Consider the following 25,981-nt stretch of genomic DNA (forward strand, 5'->3'; position numbering starts at 1 on the left):
TTGCCTCAGTCCGGCCCATAGATCCAGGGCATGAACTGGGCCAGAGTTCCAATGCTGAGTTTGAAGCAGAGCAATTTGTGTCAGTCCCTTGGCCAGGTTCCCCAGCAGCCAGTGGGGACACCTTGTAAATATTCTTGGAAGCGGGAGGAGGGCTGGAGTCTGTCCTGTGAGCTGGGGCCGGAGAGACCGGAGACAGGGTCACTTCCTTCCAGGGACTGCCCTGGCCCCCTCCAACCTCCAGGCCAGCATCATCCACATCCACCATGGGACTTCGTGCTCTGACTTCCCTCCTCATTTGAGGCTAGGCACACACAGTCAAACAGGAGTTATTTCTGATTTTATTTATAATATAAAAATGTTCAAGTGTCAACAGTCAGGTGTTCAGACATTTCAGGACAGGATTCCCATCTGTTTCTGTTTGGGATTTTTTTTTTTTTAAACAATTACCTTTTTGACAAATTAGCAGTGGACCCAGTTTTTGGGGGTGGGAGGGCAGGACTGGAGACGAGTGGATGTCATAGGTGGGTTGGGGGCTAGGAGGCAGCCTGTGAGAAGGAAATGGTGTTACTTTATTGCTAAAAGGGGAATACACTGTCGAGTGGCTCTTCTCGGTCCCAGCGTGACCATGCATCCAATCTAAAGAATCTGAAATGCAAAGGACATGCAGGTGTAAAATAGAAAAGACGACCTGTAAACGAAGGTGCTGCAGAGGACGGAGGGGCGTCCTGGAGGCTGTGGGGGACAGGAGCCGCCAACATTGGGCCCCTGGCAGAGCTGCCACCTCCCTGGGCTCAGGCTCTTGGGGAAACGTTTCTCTGCCCCCCCCTCCTTTAACAGCTGTGAGTAGCCAGGGCTTCCCCATTCGGGTAGCTGTGTCTTTATCTCCCCCTGGAAGTTACCCCAGCTCCAGCTCCAAGCCTAGGGTCCTGGCCCTCTCCTCCCAGGGGTCGGGAACTTCAGCTCTTGCCTGGGAGCAAAGCTACTTCCGTCCTCAGTTCTTCCTTAGTGCCAACCCCCCACCGCCCCCCACCCTCGCCCCCAACAGAACCCGCAGCCTCTTCTCTCCCTGCTGTCACTCTCAGCACCCCACAACCCAGACCTGTCCCCCGGAGCCCCAGATGAGCATACAGCAAAAGGCACCACAAAATAGGTTTCTATTAAAGAGTCAAAAAATTGGCCCATCTCTCTTTTTTTTTTGTTGTTTCTTTTTTTTTTCCGAAGCTGTAAATCAGGATGTTACATATAAATAGTTTCCCTATAAAAACGTCTTTGCCGTTAGCTAGTATTATAAGACAATTTTTGCTAAAATGAAAATAAAACATTTTGTTATACTTTTTTCCTTTTATAGAAAATAAAAATATTTTTATTTCTTTTTTCCTCCTTTCTCTCCAGTAGGCGGTCTCTGGTCTCCTTAAAGATAGTGGGGCGGGCGAGGCGGAGGGGCGCGCAGCGGGGCCCTAGAGTGGCGCCGAGTCCTGCTTGGCCCGCGGGGACGGCCCGCGGCTGTGTCTGCTGCTGGCCCGCGTGCTGTGGCTGTCCAGTGAGTAGTAAGTCCTGCTGTCGGCCGCCGGGCACAGTGGCGGCGAGTCCGAGCGCAGCGCGTCGTGCGCCCCACGCAAGCCCAGGAAAGGTGTGCTCTCGGCCGCCAGCGCCCCGTCCGCGTCGTCCGCGTCGTCGTCCGACGCCGAGGCTGAGCCGCCGCCCGAGCCGCTGCTCAGCGACAGCGAGTCCCGCGCCGCCCGTGCGCGCTGCGCCGCCAGCCCGTTGAGGCGCGAGCGGCGCCAGCGCCGGGGCCCCGCCGACGTCCTGCGGGACGCACCGCGCGCGCGCGGCCGCGGCGGCGGCGGGGGCGCGCACTCCTGCGTGGTCTCGTACTCGTCGTCCTCGGGGATGCGGAAGGGGCTGGCGGGCAGGCTGCCCAGGCTGCCTCCGAGCGCGCAGGTCCCGCGCCGCGGTCCGGGCCCCGCCGCGGGGTAATAGTAGCTGTCGTAGCTGCGCTGCATGTCTGCGCCAGGTCCGGGCCCGGGCCCGGGTCCCGGGCCAGGGGGCGCCGGGTGCCGCAGTAACGGCTGCTGCTCGGCCAGGCGGTAACTGATGGGCGCCGCCGGCGGCAGCGACACGGCGTGCGCCGAGTTGGGGGACGTGATCTCGAAAGTTGGCACCTGCGTGGCCAGCGAGTAGTGGAAGTCCACGGGCGAGAGGCGCGCGGGCGTGGTCAGGGCCGACACGTACCTGCGGGGAGAGGCAGAGGCATGGGCCAGGGCCAGGCCGGGCCGGCGCGGGGGGTGGGGATTGGGGGGGGTAGGGTGGGAGGGGCGGACCCAGACTTGCCTTAACCTTGCCCGAGACCCCGCCTGCAAGAATGACGGCGGCAACCCTCAGTGGCCTTATGCAATTTCCTAAACCTCTCCGAGCCTCGGTTTCCTTATCTGTTACGCGGGCATAACCATGGTGTTGATTCCATAGCTCTGTTGGGATGATTCCAGATTGTATCAGTGGGATGTGTTAGCCCTGTGCCTGACCCTGGTAAGCTTTCATGAATGGTCACTTGCTGTGGGAATGCTCACCGTCAGGGGGTCAGGCTCACGCTGGGGTATAGTACATGTTCCATCTGGTTTAATACCGCAGCTCTGTAAGACCCTTCCGCCAGTCCCATTCTACACGCAGGAAAGTAACACTCAGAACGTTTAATTCTACACGCAGGAAAGTAACACTCAGAACGTTTAAGTGACTTATTCAGGATTTACACAGCCAAGAAGTGGCAGAGCTGGGATGTGACTTGAGGCTAGTCAGGAACCAGGACTCATACTGCCCAATTCCAGAAGCCATTAGTCTCCATTCAGATACCCCTGTGACCTGGCCTCACTGCCCCACAGGGACAATTCCTCCCATGCCCTGATGGCTTCAGTGAGGGAAATATTCCTCCTTACAGTGAAGTCAAAACCTGCTTCAGGGGAGTACCAAGATCCCACTGAGGTGTCTCTGCTTGTGGCTACAGACCCATCCCCACACCACCAGCTCCTTCAGAAGTCTGGCCTTGCTAATATCTCCCAGGCTTAATACCGGGTACCTGTCCCCTTTTGTGCTCCACATCCCCCTTGTAAGCCCATCAGTCTTCTGCCCCACCGTTGTCACCTCAGGACAGGGGCCACCCACCTCCACGCTTCCCTTCCAGACTGCACAGCTGGGCATCTCACTGCTCTCTGGAACCAGCCTGGAGTCCCCATTATCATTTTTTCTGAATCGCCTGACTCCTCCCTCTTCCCTTTCCCACCGGCACATCCGATTAGCCACCAAGTCCTACCCATTCCCTTCTCCGGAAGCACACTCTCCACCCCATCCTGGGCCCGACTGTTCACATGTGGTCATCTGGGTCCACCCCAGGGTCTCTCCTCCTTCACTCTATGCAGTTCCCAGAGCAATCTTGTAAAGTCACAGCTCTGCTGAAGCCGGTCTTCCTGTTTACCCACCCAGGGTCAGTCTGTCTGGCCTCAGCTTGTCTGTTCAGGCCCAGCTCCTCTGCTCCCTACAGCCCACTCTGTTCCAGGCACCTCACTCATCAGCCCTGTTCTTAAGTGCCTCTGTTGGAACAGCTCAAGTTGTTCCCCGTGCCTAGAACGCTTTTCTTCCTGCTCTCCTGCCTCTCCCCTTCCTACCACCCATTAAGTAGTCTCATTGCTGTGGTTACGATTCATAAATAGCTACACCTAGTGAGCATCAGCTCCACGCCAGGGATGAGACAGAGAGCTCTGTGCACATGATCTCAGGTGGCCTTCACTTGAACCATGCATAGTAGCTTTTGTTCTCCCTGTTCTACAGCTGAGGGAACAAGGTACAGAGGTGATCAGTCTGCCCCAAATCACACAGGTGGTGGAGCTGGGCTTAGAAAATCTGGCTGCTTCCCAGAGCCTACAGTCAGACTGGGTCTCTCTGCCCTGGTGTGGTGTCATGTTTAGCACTTTCCATAGGCTGCTGTAAGCTTCCTTGGTTTGTTTCTGTGGCTAGGAGCTCCTCAGGAGCAGGAACCTGGCAGGCCACTTCTGGATTCCCAGCCAGGCCTTCCCAGCACGGGGCCTGGCATGGAGTAGGCTGAGTTGAGAGCAAGGGAATATCTGCTCCTCTCCCTGCTCCCTGGTGTGGAGTTTTTAGTACCACTCATCTTTCCCTGCTCACCTCCTACAGACCCCACTTGCTGAGGGCCACTCAGGGCTGAGCAAGGTGGCAGGGGTGCTGGCCCTTGACTTCTGGCTTGGAGTCAGGGAAGAAAGGGCGTTTCCTGGTTCTTACTACATCCACTGCTTGGGAAGCCAACAAGGCCTTGAACCCTGGGGCCTTGTTGCTGATACTGCCAAGGCCTGCCATCATTCTTGGCTCACGTCCATCTTGTGCTGGTCAGTGTCCTCAAAGGCAACCTCCCCTCCCACTCTGCAGTCTACTCCTTCTTCGTGTCTCCTTCTGTTCCTGCTGGGACATGGAACTTCTAGCATGTATCCTGGTTTGTCCAGAACAGCCCCTGTTTGTTCTTTTTATTTTTTTTCTTTTTGTAAAGGGAGTCTTGCTCTGTTGCTGAGGTTGGAGTGCAGTGGCACCATCTCAGCTCATTGCAACCTCCGCCTCCCAGGTGAAGGGATGCTCTTGCCTCAGCCTCCCAAGTAGCTGTGATTACAGGCATGTGCCACCATGCCTGGCTAATTTTTGTATTTTTAGTAAAGATGGGGGTTTCACCATGTTGGCCAGACTAGTCTCAAACTCCTGACCTCAGGTGATCCATCCGCCTTGGCCTCCCAAGTGCTGGGATTACAGGTGCGAGCCACTGCGCCCGGCTCCCTGTTTGTTCTTGATGTTCCAGTGTAACTATTAATAATGTCCTTTTTCTAGTGTGAAAAGTGTCCTGGGAGGACAATTAAATTAGATGGTCACTGTCCACCAGGGTCCACTGGCCCAACTCTAGTCCCAGTCTGTCATTAACATGCCGATGGCTCTGAGCAGGCCATTTCACCTTTTCTAGGACCTTGTTTTCCCATATGAAAAATGGAGATGAGGCTCTTTGGAGTGTTTCTGAGGGGCCCTAAGGGTCAGCCTTGGGCCAGTGGTGCCAGCCCTCTGGCTAAGTGGGGAATAGGCCAGGGGGTAGGAACTGACCTCTCGCTGTGTGGGGAGTCGCGAAGGGAGTCCACGGAATCGTGATAGGGTGGCGCGGTGGCCCTGCGCCGCTCCTCCAGGTTGTAGGCTGCTGCCCGCCTTGCCCGGGCCTCCACACATGCTGGGCTGTTGCATTTGCTGGTACCCACTGATGATAGCATGATCCCCGACTGGGAGTCAGAAGTCAGGCTCTCAGAACGTTCCAGGCTCCACGTGTGGCTCTCGTGTCTGGGAAAGCCAGATGGGGTGAGACGAGGGGTCAGGGAGGGGCAGGGCGGCCCAGCAGGTATGGTCCCATGGACCTCCCTGGCTCTTCTTCCACCTCGAGCTCCCTTAGCTCAATGCCCTTCTCCACTCTAGGGTGATGTGTATTGTTGCAAATGCCCAACCCCAATATTGGAAGAAGGAGGGCTGGGGTCCCATAGATGGGTGAGCTATAATGTGCAGAGACCCATTTCCTTCCTTCCTGCAACCAGCCTCCCCCCAGCCTTACCTTAGACCCCCTGTCTGGGACCTTTCCACCACCGTGGTCCTTAGCTACCTATCTCAGAAGCCCAGCCCCAGGGGCCAGTATGTGAGGGCCCTGACTATTTCCTGGTGCTCCCAGGGAAGAAGGGAGCCAGCCATGTTATTTTTGAGTGGTCTGAGCCTTTGTGCTGTGTGGACTGGCCTCTGCAGTTCTGGAGAGGAGGCTAAGGTGTGCTGTGATTCCTGTGGCAAGCTCAGGGGAGGGTATTGAATAGCTCTGGATGTCGGAGTAAGTGGGCACTTTGCGCCAGATGAAGTATGTGAGTCTACAAGTTTCCATGGGCCTTGGTGGTGCCTACCTGTGGCTGGAGGTGGGTGTGGCTGTGGAGCAGTGGTGAGAAGGAGAACAGGAGTGGCTCCCAGAGAAGGTGGTCTCAGTTTGTCTCCTGATGACATGGTCTGTGGCTGGCACGTTCTTGGAAATATACTGGAACAGACAGAGTTGGGCGAGAGTTAGTGACCGGGGCCCAAATTAACTCTTTCTTGTTGGGGACAGGGAAGTGATGAGCACTGACTGAGCTCCTGGTTGGGGAGACCCACTGTGTGAGAGTGACTTGATGTTGGGGCAGCGATGGCTCCAGCAAATCACCCCCCACCCCTTCCTCATGGAAGTGAGCAAAGCAAGGCCAGCCATCCTGGTGAGGCAGTGCCTAGCAGGCAAGGCTGGCCATGGGATAGGCTGGCTGCTGCCCTGGCCCATCCTTGCAGGGGGCATGAGAAGGCTGGCTGTCCACTGAGGGCTCAGAAGGGGGCCCCAGGAAAGCCACTCACATCTGCCATCTGGATCTCCTCTGGGTCCAGCCGGGGGTGGCTGGGCCCATTGGCCAAGCTCCGGTTCTGATGGGCCGGGCACATGTTCTGCCGGAGGTGGTTGTGCATCTGCTTCCGCTGTTTTCTGCACAAGGGAAGGGAAGGTGAGCCTGGCATTCCCCCCACTCGCCAACGATGAACTTCCCTAGCTATCTCTCTAGGGAAACAGCTTTTCCTCCTGCCCAGGGTGGCCATGGCTACTGCTTGTCCCTGTACTCAAGCTGCCCTACAGCATCACCACCACCTGAATCCAGTAGGACCTGAGCATCATGGCAGTGAGCTCTGGCTCTGCCCAGAGAGTAGAACTTCACTGCTTTCTAGCTGTGCAACCCCGGGCAAGTTACTTAAGCTCTTCACGTTTCACTTTCCTCATCTATAAGACAGGGTGATCATTTATCTATTCCAAAGACTATTGAGGATTAAAAGTATATGAAACATTCAAGCACAGTGCTGACTCCCTCTCTCTCTCCCTCATTCATGAATTTGGTATGTATTGAGTTATCACTATGTGCCAGACACTGTTTTGGAGCAGAGACAATAGATAGGTAGATAGGGAATCCACCCTCCTGAAGCCTGCAGGCCAGTAGAGGAAGCAGACGGTAAACACATAAACAAAGCAATGAACTAGATACTTTCAATAAAGTGCCATGAAGAAAATAAAACAAGTGCTGTGGCTAGGGAGTCAGGGCCTGTGGGACTACTTCAGATTGACACATATTAAATGCTTGATTTATTTGATATTAAATCTAATCATGTCCCTCCCCTGTTTAAGACCCTTCATTGTGAACTCATGGAGATAGAGAGTAGAAGGACGGTTACCAGAGGCTGGGAAAGGAAGTGGGGGGTTGGGAGGGAGGTGGGGATGGTTCATGGGTTCAAAAACTAGTTAGAAGGAAAAAGACCTAGTATTCAATAGCATATGGGGTGAGTATAGTCAATAATAATTTAATTGTACATTTAAAAGAGTATAACTGGATTGCTTGTAACACAAAGGTCCACGAGGACCCATCAGTTTGCTCAAGGTCACAAAGGATAAATGCCTGCGGGGATGAATAGAATACATGATATGATTATTATGCATTGCATGCCTGTATCAAAATATCTCATGTACCCCATAAATATATACACCTACTAAGTACCCGCAAAAATGAAAATAAAACCCCTTTATGGGGCCTTAGTGTCCTGTTTCTCTCCCAGCCCTGTCTCTCTCTGCCCACCCAGCACCCCAGCTAGCTGCCTCCATGGTGAGCTTGTTTCTGATCCCCCACTATGTCCAGCCCTCTCTGGCCTCCTGGCCTTTGTGCATGCCAGGCCATTCACCTGGAATACTTTCTCTCCTCTTCACCTGCTAACTCTTGTTCACCTCTCAGGCCCTGGCCTAAATGCTGCTTCCTCAGGGAAACCCTTCCTGCTCCTCAGCCAAGGTTAGGTGCCTCTAAAAGGTGTCCCGTGACACCAGACCACTTGTTCAGAGCACCGGCCGTATGCCTGAGGCAGGGCCTGGTGTCCAGCAGGCACTGAATGTTTGTTGAAGAAGTGAGTAAATGCAGTGGGGGCAGGACAGGCGGCTTGCTTTTTCTCCAATTCTTGGACTTAGTTTTCCCTCTTGGGCCCAGTCTCCTCTGGGCTCACTGGGCCCCAACTCCCTCCTGACTCTCCTCCAGACTTTCTGGTCCTGGATTCATTCAAGACAAGGCCAGCAGGACTTCAGATGCCACAGATGGGGCAGCATGAGTCCAGACCAGGGGCTCAGTCCCCAGAATGGTGGCTCTGTCCAGTCCAGACCCTTGCTTTCCAGATAAGAACAGTTGTTACAAACCCGTCATCTTTCAGCACATCAGAAGGTCATAGGGCCTTGGATGCCGAGCTAGGGAGCCTGGGTTTATCCAACAAAGGCACCTCTATAGCCTTCGCTGGATAAACCCAAACTTGCTAGCTCGGCATCCAAGGCCCTATGGTACCATCTGTACCATCTGGGTCCCAGCTATCCTTTTAGACTCATGCCGTCTTTTTTCCTGTCCCTGGCCCTTTGCTCCAGCTAGTCTGGGCTGCCCATGCTCCGGGAGTACAGTTGACCCTCATCTGTGCTGTCTTTTAGCTTAGACTGCCCGGCTCCCTCTCTGTTCACTTATTCTCCTTGCCCCAAGGTTCTGCCCCTACCTCTCCTCTGTCCAGAGGGGGACCAGCCTTGCCTTCTCTGTCCTTTTGTCTCAATTGCTCCCAAGGCGGGGTCAGGCAGTGCTTTGAGGCATCTGTCTTTCTTTGGGAATGAAGCTGTCCTCTCTGTGTTCCTCCCCAACACTACCCAGTGCCTGCCCACTTGACGGGGCACCTGCTCCAGGAGCCTGTGGGGTCAGCTGCACGCTCCTGCTCAGGTCCTCAGAGTGTCCTTTGAGGTACATACCAGGATCATTCCCATGAGGAACCATCAATCTGCTCAAGGTTACATGGGAAATAGCAGAGCTGGATTTGAACCCAGATTCGTCTTCTTCCAAAGCCTGTGCTCACAACCATTCTTCGTCAGTGCCCTGGGGCCTGTCTCCCTGACCCTCTGCCTCTACTTCTTGGTCCAGATCTTTGGCTCCACACCCACCCAGCCACAGAGGCCCCCGAGGGGTAGTTGGGGCCTAGGAGGGTATAGAGGGCTCCAGTGGGGTGGGGGAGGAGAGTCTTCTTCACAAACATTCTTGGAGGCCCATCCCTTGGCTTGGCCTGTCCCCAGCTTGAGTGACTGACACTCACTTGGTCTTGCAGTAGGCCACCACACAGACGATGCCCACGACCAGCAGTGCCACGCAGATGCCCGTGATGGTCAGGACCCTCTTCTGGTACAGCTCCTCGGCTTCTGCAGAGGTAGGGTGGATGTGAGAGGTGGGGCAGGAGGCAAACCCCATAGGGATAGTGGTGCAGAGACCCCTTTGCCCCCAAAGCCATAGGCTCTCCCCAGCTCAGGTCCTGCCCAACTCCTTTCCATCCCTTTTCTCCATCCAGTTCCTTCCCTCCTACATGCTCTGTTTTGCCTTCCACTTCCCTGCAGCTCCCACCCACCCACGGATCTGGTCACACACAACTCCTCCTGAGTTCCCCTCCCCAAGCCCCATGCCTGCCCAGAGCACATGAGTGGAAAATGCAGGGGAATGGGAAGGGATGGAGTGGAGGCAAAGCTCCCAAGGCTGTAGAGCAGGGGAGGACAGCTCAGTCTGGCTGGCGACCCTGCCCTGCTCCACAGTGGCCTGGTAGCTGCAAAGAACCTTGGTGGGCCAAGAAGAGTTGTTCTTCCTGGCAGTGATCATGGGAATGCCTTTGTTTACCCCTGCAGCCTGGTCAGGGAGTGTCCCTGGCCCCCTCCAGGCCTGCTATCTCTGCTTGTGAGAAGCCTGCCAGTGGCACCATGGACCCCTGGCATCTAGGAAAGTGCTGGTGTGCAAGGAACAGCCCCCACCCTTGCTGAGGAGCTGAGCTAGGCTGGGCCTCAAAGCCCTCCCAAAGGCTGACTGTCCTCTTTACCCTCTGCTGCTGCTGCTGGGGCAACCCCCATCCTTCTAAAACAGAGAAAGCCAGGAGGAAGAAAAAGTAAAAGGTGACAGTGCTAGCTGTAGTCAAGGCTACAGCCCAGAGACCCCACCTGTGCCCACCACACCTGCTGGCTGGCCCCTCCTCCCAGCTCAGGGGAAAGTGGAGGCTGGACCTCAATGCCTTGGCAGAGCCCTGGGAAATGTCCCTAACTTCTTGGGCTTGCAGCATATCTTGTGGCAAAGGTGTACACACCAGGAAACACCCAGGGCTACAAACCCTCCAGACACACAGAGATTTCTAACTATGCCTATCTGATTCACAGGCAGACCCCTTCACTCACACACACACACCTGCACACACAACATATGCACACACACACAGTTTACCACACACTCCAGCAACAGGTGCACACACACGCCCATGCCCACTGACACACAGTTGGATGGAGTTGTAAACAACCAGACCTCCACCCTAGGTCCCCATCTCTTGGCTCTGTGCCCACAGCCCTGGCTCCAGCTCTCACGCCCCCTTCACATGCCTCATCCAGTTCAGTCAGGCATGTGTCTCCATCACTCCTCTGAGACTACCCTGGTCACAGGCACCAACAACCTCCAGGCCGCCAAGTCCTAAGGTCACTTGCTTCCTTCCCAGCTGCTCTCCTCCTTCTGGGGCCCACTCCCCCTGGGCTTTGGAATGGTTCTTCTCTCTGTCCTACTTCATTGGCTGACCTGTCTCTGTCTTAGCCATGCTTTCTTCTCTTCTACCGACTGGGAAGATAGAAGGGCCTGGGCTCAGGTTTCTTTCTTTCCTGCACCTGCCCTCTCTCCCTTAGTGATTTAACTCAGACTCACACTTTATATACCGTCTATTTGCAGATTTTCAAATTTTTATGTCCTGCCCTGACTGCTCCCTGAAGTATGATCGTGCCAGATGGCCCTCCATCGAGTCTGCACCTATTGGCAGCCTCTGTCCCATCAGACATGGATGAGAGGACTGGTTCCCCTCACTCCATGGTGTTATCAGACTTGTTGAGTTTACCAGTCCGGGGGGTGAACTGTGCTGTCTCAGTGTCGTTTTTATTTCCATTTTACTCATGAGTGAGGTTGAACATTTTTCCTATTGCAGTCATCTGTGATCCCTTTCTGCTTGCTATTCATGTCCCTTTCTCTGCAGGCATTTAATCAGTTGCATCCTACTTGGGCTGTGTTGGGCACCAGACTCATGCATCCAAGGGCCATGACCAAACAGAATCCCTGCTTCCTTACCCTCTTTTCAAACTCCTACTCGACTCTTCCCAGCTCATGGGTGCAGCACCACTTTTCCTGTTGCTCAGGCCCCACACCTTGGGCTCATTCTTGATTACTCCCTTTCTTCCCACCTACCCTAATGCCGGATCCAGCCACAAGTCCTCGCAGCTCTGCTTCCCAAGTAGATCCTGGGTCTGATCTAGCCTTACCATTTCCATTGCTTCCAACTTAGTCCAGGATGGTGTCACCTCTCATCTGGAGATGGTCACCTTCTGACGGGTCTTTCTGCTTCCACTCCTCCCCACCCTGCCCTCAGCCCAGGCTGTTGTCCATCCAAAGCTACATTTATTTACAACCATAAAGCAGATCATTTTATTCCCCTGTTTAGAAACTCAAAATGGCTTCACACTGTGACTCAAATGCAACCGAAAGCCTTACCATGGCCTCTGAGGCCCCCGGCTGCTTGGTCCCAGCCTTCCTTTTGGATCTCATCTGTGGTCCTCTCCCTGCGTTCACTGTGCTTCAGAGCTGCTGGAAGTCTCTCCATCCACTGAACAAGGCAAGCCCACTCCAACCACATGATCTCTATACCTGCTGTGCCGCCCTCTGCAGGACTCCCCCCTGGTTGTTTGCAGGGTTGGCCACTTTTCATCAGGTCTTAAAACAGATGTCACCTCCTCAGATAAACCTTCCCTGACCACTTAGCTACACTAGCACCCCACTCCAGCCAGGCACTATCCCATTACCTCATTTTATTTTCTGTGCAGCACTGAACACCACCTGATGTCTTTCCTGTTTGCTTGTTGTCACCTGTGAATGTGAGCCCAGGAGGGCAGGGACTGTGTGTCTGGTAAATTCTGTTCCATAGATGTTTGTTGCATTGGTGAGTGAGTGAATATACAGACCAGCCTTATAGACATTGACATATCTGCACACTCACACTCATCTCCACGCCCTCACAGTTCCACCTGCACAGTGCTCAACCCTTAACACAAAGGCGTTCACAGCCCCTCCACCTGCTGACATCTTGCCCTGACAGACCTCACAAGGTGTATACTCTCAACAACACACACGTACCTGCAGATTCACGCCTGTGCACCCTGCCACCATCACAGACCCCACACAGACTCAATGCCTCTCCCACCACCCCATCACAGCCAGTAGCTATAGACAGATGCACTCTTACACACAAACTTTGCAATCTATCTTCTACTGAGAACAGCTGATAGAGGATAGGTGGTGGGGCTAGGAGGCCTCCCCAAATCAGCCACGAGAGCAGCCTTTCCGTAACTGTAGGCTCTACACCATGTCTGAGATCCCACCCCACTGGAGCCCCCACCCTCTGAGCCCCTGCCTCTCTCCTCCTGTCATATGCCTGGACACTTGAGCTATGGAGGAGCCTCCCGGTGCAAAGCCAGAGAGCCAGAAACACTAACCCCTTAAAGTCCCTTCTAGCCCAAGGAGTCTTCCGGGGGCCAGAGGGTGGTAGTAGCAGGTGGCAGGAGGACACAGGTAAGATTCTGAGCTGGGAGACAAGGGGCAGGTACTAGAGGCCAGCCCCACCCAGACCCTGGCTGGTCTTGCCAATGTGGGGTCAGATCATGGAGGGAATGACAGCCTCAAGCAGATGGCAAAGCCGGGCAGACAGACACAGGGCAGGGACAGAGACAAATAGAGAGTTATCAGCTGCTGGCCTGGTGCAGGATGAAAAGCAATGAACATGGAAATGGGGAATGGAAAGAAGACTAAAGTCAAATGGAAAGGGATGCCTCTCTGCACAACTCTCCAAACCAGGCTTCTGTGGTTCCTGGACACCAGCCCTTCAAGGGGCCATGTTCACACATGGGGCCTATCTCTTGTCCAGCCAGCCTGCGGGTCTGCACTCAGCTCAGGAGGGGGCCCTCCCCTCTGAGCTCTCCTAGCAATAAATCTCCCCTATGTGAGGGATGCTACTGTACACTGAGGGCAACGGTCTGAACCCCTGAGTGCCCTTCTGTTCATGAGCTTCTTTTGTCTCCTGCTAAATCAACGTAGTTTATGATAGGACATCTCGATGGGGCCAGGAGAGATTTTTGGAATCATCCCTTTTCCATTTTTTGGAAAGGAAACCAAACATTCAGCACACATGGCATCGGAGGCTGTGGAGAGGGGCCACGCAGATGGTGCTGAGTGACACACGGAGGTTTCATACCCTTTAATTCAAATCCAAGGTGCTCTGGCAGTGCAGAAGAGCAGAGGGTCAGAAAGGGAGGGGTGGAGGGAGAGAGACAGGTGGGTGGGGACAGGGGGAGAGAGAGAGACAGAAACGTTGGTCAGGACTCCTCAGACACCGGGCAGCCATCCTGCGAGGTGAAAGCAGGTTAGTAGTGTCCCCTCCCAGCCTCCTGAGCTCCTTCCCTGACACCCAGTCCCCAAGAGCCCCAAGGAGGGTAGAGAGAGATGTTAGAAACAGCAGGCAGGGCAGGCTCTTTAGAGATGAGCTGTGGGGTTAGTACCTGGTGGCGAGGCAGAGGCGCAAGAGTCAGTTGGCAAGTGTCCCTGGGAGGAAAGGTAAGTGGGGGTGGGGGTCTCAGGAGCCCCCCTGCTCCTCCCAGCATCAGTGCCAGGCCTTCAGCACTCTCAACTCTCAAGCCTTCCTGCAGACAGCTTGCCCAGCTCCCTCATTGGGGGCCCAATTTTTTTTTTTTTGTTCAGAGTGCAGGCATGAGGTCCCCAGACTGGCCCCATGTCCCTGCTGTGCCCCACAGGCCTAGCTGGCCTGTCCACCTACTGGGAGCCCGGGTGGGGAGCCTCACAGTCTGTGGGAGGGAGCGGGAAGAGGAAGAGGATGAGGCTCCAGATAGCAGGTCACTTCTCTACTTGCCACCGCAACACCCTGGAAGCCTACAGGGCTGGGCCATGGTGCCTGAGCCTGATTTCACTACCCAGAAGAGCAAACTGCAACTCACAGGAAGAGACAAGTGGGTTCACTTGTAGAATGTCTGAGCTCCTCAACTGGTGGACAAATTACAGTCTTGGAAGTGGGATCCTGTTTTGAATGTGTGACTTCAAGACCCTGTGACGGAGACCCCCACATCATTGAAGGGTTAGATAAAAGGACCCTGACTCAAGGGTCAGTTCTGCACTGACCTGCTGCTGTGCCACCCTGAGTGATACCAATCTAGTTAAGTCTCAGGCTCTTCTCTGCTACGTGGGGATCAGGCTGGGGCATAGGATCCTAGGAGGTTTGCAAACCTGGCTGAGCTTCCGAATTGTCCAGACTGAGGAAATCTGGCTCTGAGGTGGGAGCCCAGAAATCTCAACAGTGTTTTTAAAAAGCTCGCCTACCATTCTAATGTAGCAGCCAGCATCGGTCTACAAGCCTAGAGTCTCAGTTTCATCCCTAATTCACTATGTGGATGTGGGTAAGCCATAATCCCTGTTTCCTTGTCTGTCCAAAGTGCTCGCACACAGCTACAGGAAGATGTGAACAAGCCTGGACGGCATGAGCTCAGCATGCGTGCAGGGCCCCGCTCCTCCTAGCCTGGATTGGCTCACTCTCTGGCTTCCCCAGGTGCATTGTTGGCACCACTAGATCCAGGGAAGGTGTGACACTGTGTCTGATATTCTCATCTGCCTTGGAGGAAGGCGAGCGCGTGGCAATCCGCAGGAAGTCCTGCGCATTATCCATCCCTGGACCTCTCATCTACTTCCTGATAGGGATTCCAGAAGGTTCTGCATTTGGAAAAGGGCGGGAGAGCAGCATGGCTCCGAGCCAGGGACTGTGATGGCTCTGACTAAAGAGGCTTGAGGAAGATCCTGGGGCTTCAACCCCCCAGTTCCATGCAGAGACCACACCAATGAAGCCTTCATTACTCCCAGCTTTTCCAGACACAAGCCATTCTTGTACTGCTCTTCAATCCCAGGTTGGGGAGTGACTTTGACATTTTGGTTTCTTTGCATTCCCACTCTGACTGCTTGGAGGCAGGAAAAAGTTGCCGTAAGTACAGTTTGTCCACTCCTCTCCAGGGTGTCCCAGGGCTGGTCAGGCGTGCTGAGTAGACAGTACAAACTTGACAATTCTCAAAGAACCCTGGTGCCCCTCTCACTGAGTAGTTAATGCTGTGGCCCAGGGACCCTTCAGGCAGCTGGAGAGCTCACATTGTTTGGATATCCAGCCATGCTGCCCTGAGAGAACAGCCCAGCTTGACCACAGCACCTGGGACGCAAAGAGGATTGGGTTCATAGAGCTGGTCTGGGCCCCACTTTCCGACGAGGTTGTTGTATTAGATGAGGCAGCTGGGGCCCAGTGATGCTAGGACACTTTCCCAAGGTCACACAGCAAATTAGGAGGCAGAAGGGAGACTGGAGGCCAGACCCTTTGGTCCCTTGGTGCTAAGCCATGGCTTTCCTGCCCACCGAGTTTCTGGGCAGGCCTGGCTGGGTATTCCTGAGGACAATGACCATCTGGAGAAGTGAGCAGGGCTCCCAAAGCTCTTTAAGCGTTTTCTTCTGCGTCACTCCTCTGGGAACCGAATAGTAGCAGCTGCAGCTTCTAGGGCTCCTAACTGGCCTCCTCTTTGAGTCAAAGGTCAGTACTGTTTAGAGTGGTGGCTGGCATGATTGGTGGGGTCACTGAGGGCCTGGCCAGTCACTGGGTAGGCAGCTTTCTCACTGGGAAGCATGGGTTGGAACATGAGGGGCCTATGGCTGTGTCCACCCCAGCAAAGACAAGACCTTCCCACTCATTATGTTCATTGGCTGCCACTCAGCCAGGGTGGAGTGGCACCACTGAGTCACCAGAAAGTCCTGTTAACCAGAAATTTGCATGTTGACCAGTAACCATGGCAACCTGATGCTGGACTCCCAACAGGGCTGTGCTTACCAGACAATATGCAAATTCTTCATCCTGGACATGTCCAATGCCATACATAGGGTGCCTGGACAAGGAGGCAGTGATGTGTACAGATGTGAGCATGAGCTCCTGTGTTTGCACTTGTGTGTGCAGGTGTGAGCACATGCTCATGGGTTTGCTCATGTGTGCAGGTATGTAAGAACATGATTGTGTGTTTGTGCATGTATGAGCCCATGCTCATGCGTTTGTGCTTGTGTGTACAAGTATGTGTGCTCTTTTACATGGGGACATAAAGATGGACAAGCTTTGACCCGTGGGGAATGGAGGGGCTGTTTGTGGAAGAAAATGTGCTATTGCAGTCACACGCTCTTTGTTTGATCTCTGCAAAAGATAACCTGGTCTAGATGCTATCTGGGCAGGTTGGACACTTTGCTCAGGATGTGCTGGGAGTCAGCCTCTAGGGGGCTGATGCTGCCCCCCGCCGCATACCAGTTGTAGCTGGGAGAGGTACTAAATTGTGCTCCAATCACAATGGCAGGCTCTCTGCTAAGCCCTTCTTATGCAGCACTTCATTTCATCCTCACAGTAACCCCACAGGCATAAATGTCATCATCCCCATTTTACAGATGAGAAAACAAATTGAGAAGTTAAAGAGGCCCCAGAGCTAGTAAGCTCAGCAGCTGGCATTTTTACTGAGGTCTCTTTGAATCCGAAGCCTGAACACTTAAGCCAGCACTTTACACTACCTTTTCAGTAATTATCTGCTAGAGCAGTACATGAAGTGCTCTCTGGGAAAGTGCTTGAAGAGCATAAATCCTTTACGAAAAGGTAACAGTCAAGCTACTGAAGACACTAGGCAGAAGGGCCTGGACTGCCTTTGCAGGCTCTTTTCTGCGCTCCCGGGGCCCTGCTGACCTTCCTAGCAGATCTAGGCTGAAAGCTGAAGCAGCCCAGCTGGCAGAGAGGCCTTGGATAGCGGCCCGGTTCCGGAGGCTCTGCTGCTCTGATTCAGGACAGGCTGGGACTCACCATCCAGGACAGTCTCACAAGCCCGGGAGGCTCTCTGCCGAGAGGAATATTACCCCACTGTCCCTTGCCCCTGGCCCCCAGCTCTGCCTAGGCTCTGCCTTCTCTTGAGGTCCCTCCTGCTCTACAGTCCTGCACTCAGGGCTGGATATGACTCTGAAATGATTGCAGAGCCTGCGTTCTAGAGAATTCTGTTGGGCCACATGTCCTGCCCACAGGCTCTGCCCTTCCTCCTTGGCCTCCCACACTCTATTAAGATAGTTGACCATCTGGGCCAAGCAGCTCCCATCCCCCAGGGGTCTCTATGCCCCTGTGGGGTTGGGGTGGGGAGTAACTTGCTGGACTTTTGTGCTGTGGTCTGAGGAGGACTGGGAAGGATCATTTCTGCACCCTGAGACCTAAATCCCCAAACCCCTTTTCTCCAAGGCTACCTACATGGTCCCCTGGATCCCACCTTTAGCACCTCCCAGAGTTCTACCTCCCAGTATCCAGTGCCATGTGGACACTTCGTTCCACACTCCTCATGGGGCCCAGCTGTCCTCCCTGGAGAAGAGGAGGTCGGAGGGCACGCAGGGGCCTAGCCTGCTCTGCAGGATGGGATGGGTAACTGGGGACAGGCCTTGCAAGCCAGCGGACCCCTGGTCCTCAGGCAGAATCAATGGCTGGCCAGAGGCTTTTTGTTCTGCTCCACCTCCACCTGGTGGTGCTGGAAGGAACTGCTCTCAGGCCCCAAATAAAAGCATTCCATAATTATGGCTGGGTCCTTGGGCCTCGGGGCTCACTTTTCTTTCTTTCTTCTTCTTCTTCTTCTTCTTTTTGTTTTGTTTTGTTTTTTTTTTTTTTTTGCAAACTGTGCAAAAGAGAAAGCTCCAACCTCATAAGTTGAAGAAAGGAAGGGAATAAAATCCTAGATGGGAGGATTCAGACCACAGAGGTGCTGGAGAGAGTCACCAGTTACCCCTCAATTCCTCATTTCCTCAACTTTTTAGCATCTCCAGCACCAACCCCCGCCCCCTCTCCCACCATCCTGTAACCACATAAATATCTCTGGTATTCATGGAAATCATTGCCCTGGGTCCTGCTCTCCCTGAATTCCCCTTCCTTCCCTCTACCCCGTTTCCAAACCCTCAAAACAAACAAACTCTGGCCAGACTGGAAAATGGGCTTTCTGAGAACTTTTTTTCTCTCTCAAACACGTCAGCACACACACACACACACACTCACTGCCAGACCCTTTGGTACCCTCAGGCAGCCTTCGGAGGCAGGGGAGGGCTCTGCAAATGCTTCCTCCCATTCTGGCCAGGCTGCCCAACCCCAGAAGTTGGGAGGAGGCCTGGGTGTGGCCCTGGCTGCTGCAGAGAGAACTTGGCATTACCGTGCCCAGGAGGTACAGCCCACATGTGGAGGTGGGGGTGCCGGGGGTGTTTCCGTCTCCTCTAAGGAGCGCAGGACACCCTCTACATCTCCCCCTAGTCTTGCTAAGCAAGGCCCCATCCCTCCCCAGGGGGAGACTGTCAGTCACCAGGGAAGAGAAGAAATAGAAGAAAGAGACATACTGGAGAAGTTGACCATTGCGAACTGCTGACACCTGTCCCCGGTGTATCCCACAGGACACCTACCAAAAGAAAGAAAACCAGAAAGAGAGAGCCAGGATAGCAAGACACAGGCATTGCAACACCCCGGCACGGGCTCCTGCCAATGCCAGCTGGGTTCCTTGCCACCGTTACCATTTGTATTGGCCTTGCCACTCTGCCCCTTACCTGCAGCCCTGAACTTTAAACCCAAGGATTAGGCCAAAAATGAAAACAAAGCAAAACAAAACAAAACAAAAAGAACTAACAAACCAAAATACAAAAAAGAAAAGAGAAACAAAACAAAACAGCCAAAGATCAAAACAACCAACACCCCTGGCCCTATGCCCTACATTGGGGGGACTGCACCCGGAAGCTTTCTAAGGAGCAGGGACTTGTGTTTGTATCTTCAAACATACTTTGCTTAGGATCTGGCATGTACAATCGCAAAGGCAGTTTCTCCAAACATCTCTGTCCGAAGAATCCATTTGGACATCTGGAGAAGGAAAAGGGGAAAAATCACAGAACAAACTGGCATCATCCGCGAGGCTAAGGTTAGAAATCAAAGTGCACAGTGATGAATGAGAAAAACCAAGTCAGGCACTTGGGGTCATACTTGTAGCTGAAGGGACTGGAGTCAGGGCTGGGTGGAGGGCTCTGAAATCTCCTTAAAAATCTGTCTCATAGATGTGGCTCCATGGGTGGTGGGGAAGGTGGGGTGGGTCAGGGGGAGGATGATTTAGGTAAGTGGGGTGAGGGAAGATGGGAAGTTGTCCTACTGGTCATTGAGACTTTCCTTCTTACCTGCCTGGTGCCCCATGAAGCAAGCACTGTGGCCTCTTGGTGCCAGGCAGTCAGTCAGCTGGCAGGGATCTGGGAGCCTTAAGGAATACCAAGTTCTTGGGAGCTACTCCTCCCAGGACCGACTGAAGGATTCTCTCCTGGGCCCTGGGCAGGTTTTCTCATCCAAGAAACAGCCCCCAGAAAACTCAGATAACTCGGGAATGCTGTTCCCAGACTGTGTATGTCTTTGACAAAAGTGACCTAGGAGATGTTTTATCTGTTCTTTCAAAGAGGGTTCTGTGGCCAAATCAATGTAGGAAATACATTCTCAGGGTGCCTTGTAGAGTTGCAGTGTACCTTCACCTATGAAAGACTATGAAAGTTTCATAGGAGGAAATAGCTGAACTTTCCATGTAAGTTCTCCAATTTATTTGTGTTTCAAATTTACTTCACCATGGATGTTGTTTTTTGAGGAACCCTTGTAGAACATGGTTTGGAATAGGCTGCCCCAGTGTGATGTACATGGGAAAAGCTTAGTAGGGAAATGGGAAGTTGGAGAAGAGCTGGAATTATCAGCATCCCAAAGTGGGCCTTCCTGATACCAGGTGCAGGGAATCTGGCCTCAGGTGGCAAGGACCACAAAAGGGATTGGAGCAGGCTCGCTGGGGGACCCTGGAAGCCTGGTCCACATCAAGGTCCTAGTGGCAGCCAGCCTGCGAAACTCTTCCATTTCCCCATGACCTGTTTCTCCATCACTGCCTGGACCTGCCCTGGATCTCATTCTCTGATCTTGCCTTGCTTACAGCTCTAAAGCACCCCCCACTCAATCTCCCTGACCTTGTCTCTACCCACAAGGTACACGTTCTTCTGCTCTCTGGCTGCCAGCCCTCTCCTCAAGCGAATCTCAGATTTCTTGCAGAAGTCTTGCAGATTTCTGGAGGACATGCCCAGCCCTGTACTCTCTTCTGAACCCCGGCAAGGCTGGATACCTAAGGAGAAGCTTACAGGGAGGGCTAGACCCCTTCCCCACATCTCCCTACTCAGAGATGGGTCTATATTGCCTCTGCATCTTCTTCCTTAGGAAATTAGCTAAGTTCATCACCAGTGTCCCCCTCAATAATAGGCTACTGTTCAAAATTAATCAATGTAAACTTCCTCAAGAGGCAAGTGTACTCTATTTCTTAGCATTGCAGTATATAGCAACTGTCAGGAAGCCACTTAGGCTTACAGTAAGTGGTAGCCATTGGTTGTAACAGATACTCATGAACACCCTGTGACCTCAAATCTGGAGGAGTGGGGAATGGGAGTGGTAGTTGAGCAGAGGGCTAGAGTTTCTCTGGGCCTTGATGGCATCTCCCCCAGGGGAGGCAGGAGGTTTGTCCTGTAGTGGTAGGAGTGTGTGTGTGGGTATGCCTGGCTAATCGGGGGGTGGTGGAGGGCTGGGAAGTGTATCAGGGAAGTGGCATGGGTGGGAAGAGGGTACATGGTCGTCTTACTGAACAGGGTGGTTTGGAGGAGGAGACTGCCATCAGCCCCCTTGTCAACACATCCTTCTCTGATCCCTGGCCCTCGTCCTATTCATCCCAGCTCAGGTAAATGGAGGTGGTGGCTAAGGCTTCCCAACCAGCTCAAGCTCTTCTTCCTTAGCTCTTGGAAACTGATGTCCACTTGTGATGGGGACTAGAGAGGGATAAGTGATTTTCAAACATAAGTGCCTTTGGGAGTGGAGGATGAAGACCCAGGAAGTTGCCAAAATGACTCTTGGATTCCACAAAGGAACAAGAAAGAGACAGATGTGTCTGTGTCCAATGTCTGAGATCAGCCCAGCTCTTGGAGGAAGGGAAGCCTGTGTGTGTGTGTGTGTATGAGTGTGTGTGTGTGTGTATGAGTGTGTGTGTGTATGAGTGTGTGTGTGTGTGTGTGTGTATGAGTGTGTGTGTGTGTGTGTGTGTGACAGAGAGAGAGAGAAAATGGGGGAGTACAGGGGCAGGAGGGGCAAGGGGAAATTTATTTCCATTGCTCACAAGCAGGGCTGCTGTCCCAAGACCCTTGGAGAACAATGATAACTCCGTACATCCCTGTGGCCCTTATCTCACACCCAGCCTGGACTATCCTGACTACAGACTTACATCTTTCATGGCCGCTGAGTTGCACAACATTATGGTCCTAACCTTCCTTCCTTGAGAAAATGTGCTCCCCACTGGCTGAACAAAACAAAAGGCACTGGGGAGGGGCACAGTGGGGGTGGTGGAAGGCTGACAGCTACTGCTGTTCTTTGGGGTGCTAGCTCCTTCAGGGACCTCCTGGACACTCCTATGTCTCTCCTTAGTCCTGTTTGCTGAGGATGAGTCACATTCAGGAGACTGGGGCTTCCCTAGAGAAGGCTTTGGGGGTGAGCTGGGCCTATAGCCTCTCTAACCTGCACCTAATACCAGGGTAAGAGAGTATGGGGTACCTTAGCCTACCAACCAGGTTGGGAGTCTGAACTCAGCACTGGGGGCTGGGTGGTGGTTGGTGGTTTCCACTGAAACTGGGATTGACCCTCTGATTTTCAGGGGGCACAGAGGACAGATTAGAAGGAGCAGTGGGTAACAGCCTTCCCAGCCTTTCCCACCAGGTCATCGGTTATGACTCTGGGGAAGGTCTGTCCCCAGGGCTGGAGAAGAGCAGGGTGAGAGAGGGGCAGAGAGGAGAGCCCACGGGCTGCATCTGGGGTGACAGAGAGGTCAGGACCTCTGCCTTCCCCTTTTCCCACCCCACCTCCCGGGCCTCAGTTTCTCCTTTTGGTAGCCTGGGGATAATGCCATGTGTGCTGCCCTCACCCGGGGGAGGGGGTGGATGAAGGATGGCGGTGTGCCCCGGGCACTGGAGGGAGTGAAGGGCCTCTGAGTTCATGAGAGGGGTGAAGATGTGGCGAGGATGAGCAGGCAGATGGAGGTGGGATGGGGAATCACCTGGACATGGCGGGGGGGTGGGGCAGAGGGATGAGGGGGGTGAGCTGATGGGAAGGGGAGGCATGCCACTGGTATGTGCACAGGGCTGGAAAGAGTCTTGTTCTGTCATCATCCCCTGAACCAGTCCCCAAGAGTCACGCACCAACCGTGCTCTACAAACACACGGAGAGAAGAGGAGAAAGCAGCAAGAGGGAGTGCAGAGGCCCCTGTCTGGCCCAGACAGGGGACAGTCACCTTGATTTGGACTCCCATTTTCAAATCCCCCTACGTTGTCTTTTTTTAAAACAAAATTCAGTATCAGTGACACTGTTTCTTTTGGCACTGAATTCCAGAAAAACAGGAGGGACGGAGTGTGCCGGCTTTCCAACACTCCCTGCAGGGCTCTGAACCAATACACAACAACAAGTGTAAGAAAACCAGGAAGGAAAACTGATTTTTATAGAAACTGGAATGAAACTGACCAGTGTAGTTTCATTATCCAAGCTAAGCGGAAATGCAAAAAAATCAAAATAAAAAGTAAACAAACAGCACAAATGGTAAGACGTGAGTTCCGTTTCCTAAGTTCTTTCCTTTTTATTCCATTCAGGTGTCATCAGGAACCCCAAGAGGCCTGCCCCCCTTCCCTCCCAGCTCGTCCACCCGCAGAATGGCCTCTGGGCTCTGCCCTGCCCCCCACCCCCCTGCCCTTCTCCAGCACAGCTCTGAGGACCTGGTGTTCTGACCGCATCTCCACCAGGGATGCCCTCTCCCCCGAGGGCTGACAAAGGGTGTTGGGGAAGTTGGTTCCAGGAACCTTGGCTGGAACCAGGGGAGGCTGAGATGGGGAAGTGGTGGCTCTGGGTACCAAGTTCTAAGCAGTGCAGCCCAGTTGCCCTGGTGGGAAAGGGAACAGGGCACCATCTTCACAATGGCTCAGGCTCCTGCCTCTGCTCCTCTCAGATTTAGCTGGGCAGGACTCAGAGGTCCTAGGGGTGCAACCTTGCTGGCAGGGCCCTCCTGGAGCCCACATATCTCACCACTCCCTTGCCCACACCGAACTCTAGCACTGGAGCCTTGGCCCCCATGGCCCTCCTCAGCCCTGGCACCTGTCCTGAGGGGCCAGAACCTTCCCTGCCCGGACGAGGGCTGACTTCAGTGACAGTGCTGGATCCCTTCAAGGTTTGGGGTCCAAGGGGCTAGGGAAGAGGAGAGACCTACCTAGTGTGTATGTCACAGGGAGGAGGAGGGTGCAGGAGACAAGGAAATGGGGATGCAGGGCTGGGTCATCCCTGTGAGGTATTCCAGGACCCTGATGAATTTCTAGTAGATCTGTTCCAAAGAACTCTGAGCAAGTTTCACAGCTAGAATGTTCCCTAGGGTCTGTCATACTAACATGGCAGCCTCCTAGAGGCAGGAGGCAGGGAAGGATGAGGGGCTGAGTTTGGGTTGAGAACTTCCCTAGAGGGCCTGTTGTTGCTACTGGGACTCTCCTCTAAGATTCGGGGAAGGGGAGAAGGAGGTGGCAGCAGGAGCAGGGTGGGGCCAGGGAGGAAGCCAGCTGAGGAGGCCAGCTGGGGCAAGAGCCATGGTTCTGCCTGGCAGTGCGGGCTGGGTCACCCAGCACTGAGGTGAGCATAAAGGAGGCGCGGCCCCTCGTTACCATGTTGTTAGGTGGAGGGGTCTTGAAAAGCCCTGGCCTCCTCAGACCAGGCTCACATTCCCGGGCAAGGGTGTGCCCAGGAAGGGGGCTGTGGATCTAGAGCGGGAGATCAGAGGCAGGGGAGCTGAGAAGTGTTGAGTCTGACCTTGCCTGGGGGAAGGTCAAACATCTCTCTCTGAATCCCCATCGTTTTGGTGGCCTTTGCCCAGATGCCATGGGAATGGGGCAGCTGTAGCACCTTGCCAGGGCTCTAGGCTTGGGCTGCTTTGAAACACTGAAGTTATTAACTAGGCCCCCCTCCCACTCCTCTCCTAGATCTGTCTGGAGCCTGTGCTGCCCTCACCAAGCTCCCCTCCCCTCCTCACACACTCACCAGAGAATCTGTCCAGGGGGCACTGTAGGCCCAGCTGCCCAGAAGATCTGGCTGGGCCTGAACAAGCCCTCCCTGACAGCCTCTCTCCCACCTGCCTTGTTTGCTATGGGGAGTGGGTGGTTCTGAGCTCCTTGGAGTTCCTGCTGGGGCCACCCTGCCTGGCTGGTGAGCAGGCTCTGGCCCCTGGGGAGGCTGAGAGGCCCCAGCCTGAGCCTCTCCTCCACCCTGACCTCCCCCATTGGGCCATACCTAGAGTAGTGTCCTTGCTGGTATCCCCTCATCCCATGGAGTGGGGGCTAGGGGCTGAAGGGACACAGGCAGCACCCAGGGATGGCATCTTTGTACAATGGGGTCCTGTAGGGCAGAAGGGCAGCCAGATCCTGAGGTCAGTACTGGATTCTGGGCAGACCCCTCTTCTCCCCTCAAGACTACAGGAGCAAAGGGCTCTGGAACCTGTGCTCTGCCTGGCCCTGCCAGGCTCCTTGCTACTGGGGAAGATGCAGCCTGGGAAACGTTCATTAAGAACAAAGTTTGGAGAGTTGCTGAGAGATGGGGAGGAAAAGAGGTGGGGGAAAGAGAGACTGAGGGAGGCAGAGAGAGAGAAAGAGAAACCCAGTGCCCAGTGCCTAGGGCATAGACTAGCATCCCCATCTCCCTAAAGGGTGTTGGTGAAAGGGTAGACATCAGGAGATGGGGTGGGTAGGGGCCTGGGAAATGGGGACTGCACAAGCCCCTGTGCCCCTTAGAGCTTATATCTCCTTATATTCCAGGAAAGGGCTAGGAAGTAGGGCAAAGCTTCCTGTCTACACCCCTTGGGGACCTCTTGTCAGTGGCTTGGAACCCTCTTTTCCTAGAGCCCTCCACTTCTGACCCAGCATCTCCTACCCTGTTCTTGCTCCCATGCCCACCCCTCCTGGTCACTTACTTGCAGGAGAGCTGGTTGATGCCCTCGATGTAGTAGCAGACGCCTCCATTGACACAATAGGACTTGGCTGTCTCGTTGCACTTCCGGGCATGCCCCGACCAGGATGACAGGGTGGTGCTCACTGAGGGTATGAGAGACATGTGCCAGTGATGCACTGAGACTATCCCTAGGCCCCAGGAATCATCTCCTTCATGCCCCACGTCAAAACTAGAAGATGACCAGAGGCTGCAGGAATGACTGGGGAGGGGAGGTCTGGTGGTCCCTTCTAGTCACAAATAAGGCAAAGGAGAGGCCACCATGAGCTCTGCCTGTTTACCCAGTGCAACCTTGCACCCAAGCTCTAGGCAAACTTCCAAAGGCCAGGAAGATTTTCATTCTTTTGTTGGGGGAGCAGGGTGAGAAGAGAGCAGGAACTGCTTCCTCTGCTGAATAAGGGCCCACCTCTCCCCTTCCCTACCTGGCTTTCCGGGGGCTCCCCTGCAAGTGGTTGAGATGCTGATGTCTCATGTGGGGAACAAACGCAGGAGGCGGTGCAGGAAAGAGACACCTACACCCGTCTGCATGGCTTGGGCTCTCATGGTGGACCAGGGAGTGGCTGGAAGGGAGCTGGGCCTTCAGGGGATGGCACCTTTA

At 54.1% G+C, this 25,981-nt stretch overlaps 1 protein-coding gene across 5 annotated transcripts in view; it reads right to left on the bottom strand.

Annotated features, from left to right (window-relative positions):
* Positions 1-320: 320 nt before the first annotated feature.
* NRG2 (neuregulin 2) overlaps positions 321-25,981 on the bottom strand; it is a 197,207-nt gene continuing 171,546 nt past the window's right edge. For 2 of the 5 annotated variants that reach the window (XM_031011254.3, XM_055389172.2), the window contains exons 4-11: positions 25,349-25,469; positions 18,660-18,718; positions 13,435-13,458; positions 9,223-9,325; positions 6,442-6,565; positions 5,970-6,097; positions 5,143-5,370; positions 321-2,232 (exon numbers count right to left, since the gene is read on the bottom strand). In XM_031011254.3, the coding sequence (XP_030867114.1) occupies positions 1,458-2,232; positions 5,143-5,370; positions 5,970-6,097; positions 6,442-6,565; positions 9,223-9,325; positions 13,435-13,458; positions 18,660-18,718; positions 25,349-25,469 (1,562 nt within the window). In that variant the 3' untranslated portion in view covers positions 321-1,457. Of the gene's footprint in view, positions 2,233-5,142; positions 5,371-5,969; positions 6,098-6,441; positions 6,566-9,222; positions 9,326-13,434; positions 13,459-18,659; positions 18,719-19,093; positions 19,171-25,348; positions 25,470-25,981 lie in introns of all 5 variants that reach the window. The other 3 variants (XM_031011255.3, XM_055389173.2, XM_055389171.2) reach the window with 2 other exon arrangements.

The sequence above is a fragment of the Gorilla gorilla genome, chromosome 4 (genome assembly GCF_029281585.2).
Source record: "Gorilla gorilla gorilla isolate KB3781 chromosome 4, NHGRI_mGorGor1-v2.1_pri, whole genome shotgun sequence".
In the NCBI taxonomy this organism is placed as follows: domain Eukaryota; kingdom Metazoa; phylum Chordata; class Mammalia; order Primates; family Hominidae; genus Gorilla; species Gorilla gorilla.